This window comes from Astyanax mexicanus, chromosome 3 (assembly GCF_023375975.1).
Source record: "Astyanax mexicanus isolate ESR-SI-001 chromosome 3, AstMex3_surface, whole genome shotgun sequence".
Lineage (NCBI taxonomy): Eukaryota > Metazoa > Chordata > Actinopteri > Characiformes > Acestrorhamphidae > Astyanax > Astyanax mexicanus.
In genome coordinates this window covers 38192449-38197640 of record NC_064410.1, presented here as the reverse complement: position 1 = coordinate 38197640, position 5192 = coordinate 38192449, and the positions used below count along the sequence as shown (strand labels likewise).

The following is a 5192-nucleotide window of genomic DNA, read 5'->3' as shown; positions in this document are numbered from 1 at the left end:
ATTTCCTGCAAATACTCTAAATGACAATATTTTTATTTGGAATTTGGGAAAAATGTTGTCTGCAGTTTATAGAATAAAACAACAATGTTTATTTTGCTCAAACATATACCTATAAATAGCAAAATCAGATAAACTGATTTACATATATATATATATATATATATATATATATATATATATATATATATATATATATATATATATATATATATATATGACATGTACATACACTCTCACTAACCCCCCCGCGCCCATACACGTAGCAAGCGCACTAATCGCGTGCCCCCAGCATAGGAGGGGCCTCGTGCTTAAGTAGCCCTGCCAATCAACCCGTCACCATCACACCATCACACACACGGAGAGAGAGAGGAGCAGCAGGAGCAGGAGGAGCACACACACACACTCACTCACACACACATTCAGCGTCTCACACGCTGCTCCAGATCAGCCTCGCGCTCGTCCTTCTTTCCACATCTGGATTGCTGTGCTGTGCTGTGCTGTGCGCGGTCCCGCGGGTTGTTTTTTATTTGTTTGTGTGTTTCTGCCCCGTGCGCGCGCTCTTTTGGGTTGATTACTGAGGGACATGGCTCTGCCCCAGCTGGGTTTCCTCTACGGACTGGACGGAGCGCACGCGCCGCCGGACGGGATCTCCGAGGGCGCCGCCGCGCTCGCGCCCCTCTTCACGCCCGCCTGGAGCGCGCGCGGCTACACCGGCGCGTTCGCGCGCACCGGAGCCGAGCTCGCGCTGCTGGCGCACATGGTAGGATACGCTCACGCACGATCGCACGCGGCACACACACAGTTTACGCAGTTTAGAGTCTCTAAGGAATTCACACAGACACACACACACACTTACAGACATTGTGCTACAATTACTTTTAGAGTCTCTGTGGAACACACACACTCTCTCTCTCTCAAACACACACACACACACACATTCCGTTACAGTTACACTTACTCTATAGAGCCTCCATGGTAGGACACACACACTCACACACACACACACGCACACACACACACACACACACACACTTTTCGAAAGTGGTCGTACCTGATGCCAAAAAGAGTTATGACCGCTTCTTGTGAAATAATGTTTTTGTTTGCGTTTGTTTTTTTTTTTTTAGGTTTTTATGTTCATTTGTTGTTTTTTGTTGTTGTTTACAGTCAGCTCCCCACAGTAAATAAGTATTTAAGTTATAAAAGAAGACATAACTGTTGCTTTAACAGTGCAGAGAAACAGCAGTAATGTTATTGAGGATATTACGTAAAAATAATACTTAAAAAAGCAATAAAGTAAAATTTCTACACACGGTAAAAAAAATATAGGAACATTCGTTTAATGCCGCTATCGTGTAAACGTTGAAAACTATTCAAAAATAATTGATTTATGACTTTAAAAGGTGCAACGTCTGTAGAGCATTCTGTTGTAGTTTGGCTTAAATGCAACATACAAAAGTATGATTTAAAATAAATATGCAAAGCGGAGTATAATACAGTTAGGGAAACACACTCACTCAGTATTTCATTTAATCGATAAACAATGCAACAGTTCATTTAAATAAATTGTTAATTTGGCTATTCTACATGGTTGGGATAAACACTTAAAATGGACTACGAATGGTTACTGCAATAATAGTTATGCAATAATAGTAGTATTATTATACTACTACTAATATCCTTTGCTTAGAGATGAGACGCTTTAAAAATAGAACGTACATTTTAAAAATCACCAGCGAGAAAAAAATAAATATTAGATCAGATACAGTTTAACGGATGTAGATTAATATTGTCATGATGGCGAAAAGCAGAGTTGTATGTAACAAAATAATTAAGAAAGAAAGAAAGTTTTAGCCTCTAATGAGTATAGGAAGCGCTACACATGTGGTTGGTGTTTTATTAATAATGTGTGTTATGTATTCAAGCACGTACTTTCGCAGGTCATTTTATGTTTAACGTTTAATAGACGTTAAGATTTCGTACGTAATAATATTGTCGTAGGATGCCTTAAGTTTTATCTAGTCTAGTGCTGCAAATTGAGCATCACTTAGATTTGGAGGGAGGAAAGCAATTCATCCCCACTAGGCCTGTTGGTATGTCAGACGTTCACAGTTCAAACTAACAAAATTGGCACCTTTTCCTTCGGGGTTTTATTTGACTCGGTCATTCTGTAGGTGTCTCAATGAAAATTAACATGAATATTTACTTGATTAGTACATTCTGAGCACAACACAATAAGCTCATCTTTGTTACTATTTAGAGACATAAATGATGATATAAACTATAGCGGAAAAAACACTGCCACAATTTATTTTATTTAACTTTTGTATTTATTATACTTATTATACTATTTACTATTTTGATCTTCCTTAAACTGCTATGCTCTTTCTCTGCCCTGTCCTGCTTTATTATAGACTAAAAAAAAGACAATGCTTATTGTCTTTATTGTTTTTATTTTATTTACAAAGGTTTATTATTTACAACTTAATTGAAGATTAACGCAATTATTGACTTTCGTTCCTAATTTTTTTATTTAGGTGTAATCAGTCCACAAATAAAACTATTTTTCTGTATATTTCTGCAGACTTAATTTATGCCTATGCTTGCCTCAAATGTATCATGTATTTAATATATTTATATAAAACTATTCTTAATAATTAAACATTTAATAGGCCTATGTCATTGTTGTCCCGTTTATGTATTTTTATAAACACCTTTTTTTAAATAGTCAGGTCATTAATTCCTTTGTTTTCTGTTCCCTCAGGGTTCTCAGTATGAGCTGAAGGACTCTCCAGGGGCTCAGGCCGCAGGCCTGGCCCTCCACACCCCACCCGCTTTCTACCCCTACAACCACTACCAGTACGGCGACCCCAGCAGAGCCAAAAGCGCCACCAGAGAGACCACCAGCACCCTTAAGGCGTGGCTTCAGGAGCACAAGAGGAACCCGTACCCCACCAAGGGCGAGAAGATCATGCTGGCCATCATCACCAAGATGACCCTCACGCAGGTGTCCACCTGGTTCGCCAACGCCAGGAGAAGGCTGAAGAAGGAGAACAAGGTCACGTGGGGGCGCAGCGCGGATGATGTGGATGGCAGGTTGTTTGAGAGCGATAACGATGAAGAGTTGGACAAAAACGAGGAGGAAGAGGACGAGGAGGAAGAGATTGATCTGGAAACCATCGATATAGACAAGGCTGAAGGAGAGCGCGCGGATCTGAGCGAGGAGAACGCGGAGGAGCAGCAGGACGGGAGGGAAAACGCACAGACCCCGCAGGAACCAGCATCTCCAGAGCTGAAGAGCGCGGCGAGCCCGGTGTCCAACAAAGCGCAGAGCGCCGGGGAGGTTTCCCCCAGAGCAGCGGACTCTCACCGGCCAGCAAACGCAAAACCAAAGATCTGGTCGCTCGCGGAGACAGCCACGAGCCCAGATCACTGCCACAGAGCCAGCGTTCCCTCCGCCATCCCGCACCCGGCCTTCCTTTCCACCAGCGGTATCTACACGTGCCAGGTTGGCAGAGGAGATAACTGGGCCTTCCTCAGCGCGAGCTCTCTGCTCGGTGTGAGATCCATGCTGGGAGGGAACGAAAGCGAAATCGTGCAGTGTACGCCGCGCGCCGCCGTTACGCACAGCAGCAGCACGCTCAGGCCGCCGTGCGTAAAAACGCACACAGAGAAGGAATCCCGCAGCTTCAGACCGCAACAGAACGGTATGCGATTCATGTCCATTCATCATTTTCTTCACTGCGTAGTTAAAGTTTCAGTTTAGTCAATTTTCTTTCTCTGTATATCTTTATCTATATTTTCATTTTCATGTGTTTATTTTAATTCATTTAAATATTTTGGCATTTGCTTTTTTGTCTAATTATTAATATTTAATTTAATTAATCTATTTATTTGCCTGGATGTTTAGAACTTGTTAGTAGTTAACTGTAGTCAGTCAGTAGGTTGTAGTTAGTTCAGACTGACTCAAAAAAGCACCTGTGCCTCCGGATCTATCTATTTATCTATATATATATATATATATATATATATATATATATATATATATATATATATATATATATATATATATATATATATATATATATATAATTATTTACTTTTAGTAAGTTAATTGTTTTTTTATTTGTTTGTTTGTTTACAGATGAAAACATCGAGAGAGTTGAATCTCCCACACTTTCGCTGAGGGCCCCTTTCCCAGTCATCCATGACAGGTAACTATTGCACATATGGCCCCCACATTACCACCACCACCTGGCTGCTGTTATTAAATTACATATTACACATACACTTTAAAAAAAGAAAAAAAAAACAAAAAAACGTTTTGGTCCACAGAGAGCTGATCTTTTCCTCTTTCCTGCCCACAGGTCTCACCACGAAACAGCACAGCGGGCTCTGAAGAGCATTTCCTGAAGACGCAAACACAACTCAGAGTTTACCTAAATTATTAACCTGTACGGATGTAAATACAAACTCCACTCACATCCAAATACACCAAAAAGTATTTTATAGCCCTGAAAACCTCCCCATGACTGTAAAAAAAACATTTTTTTTTATTTTAAATTCAGCATGTGTGTGTTTACCGCGTAGCTCCTTTCCATCACTTTTACAAGCTGAAATGAATTATTTGTCAAAGGCCAGTGGGTGTAAATGATATATTTTTGTGTAATAAACAGAATATGATTAATAGTGGGCTTGAACATCTCTTTCATTTTTACTGTTACTTTAATTTTTTTTTTTTTTTTACTTTAACACAGATTGGATCAGATTGCATCTTATGTCATTAAAAAAACATTAGATCAGTTTGGGTTTATGAGTTAGCTGAACCTTGTTTGAACCATTGTTTTTGAATAGCATACGCACTTTACAGCAGAGATTTTCTTATTATGGATTTTGTAATCAATGGTAAATTTGGACTAATCGGCCAGTCAGCTGTTTAGTTCACCAGCAGTGAATCAGGGTTTAAAGTTTGGATTTGAAGACCCTTTTTAATCAAAATACCTTCTTTAAAATGTATGTTATAAAAAATAATCAGTAATTAATTAATCAATATAGAACTTTAAGGAATAAGGATATTTAGAAAGGCTCTTTTTTGCACAAACACAACCAAAGAACAATTCAAACTAAGAACAATTACTGAAATATTCTTTCTGAAACCAAAAGTATTTTTTACAGCTTTGCCCCAAAAGCATTAT

General features: G+C 39.3%; 1 protein-coding gene across 1 annotated transcript; it reads left to right on the top strand.

The window, feature by feature from the left end:
* The first annotated feature begins 339 nt into the window (after positions 1 to 339).
* On the top strand, positions 340 to 4686 carry irx1b (iroquois homeobox 1b). Its single transcript, XM_022663717.2, has 4 exons — positions 340 to 760; positions 2762 to 3704; positions 4142 to 4211; positions 4365 to 4686. Exons 1-4 carry the CDS (start codon positions 584 to 586, stop codon positions 4408 to 4410), a joined length of 1236 nt encoding a protein of 411 aa, XP_022519438.2. The 5' UTR covers positions 340 to 583; the 3' UTR covers positions 4411 to 4686.
* The last annotated feature ends 506 nt before the right edge of the window (positions 4687 to 5192 follow it).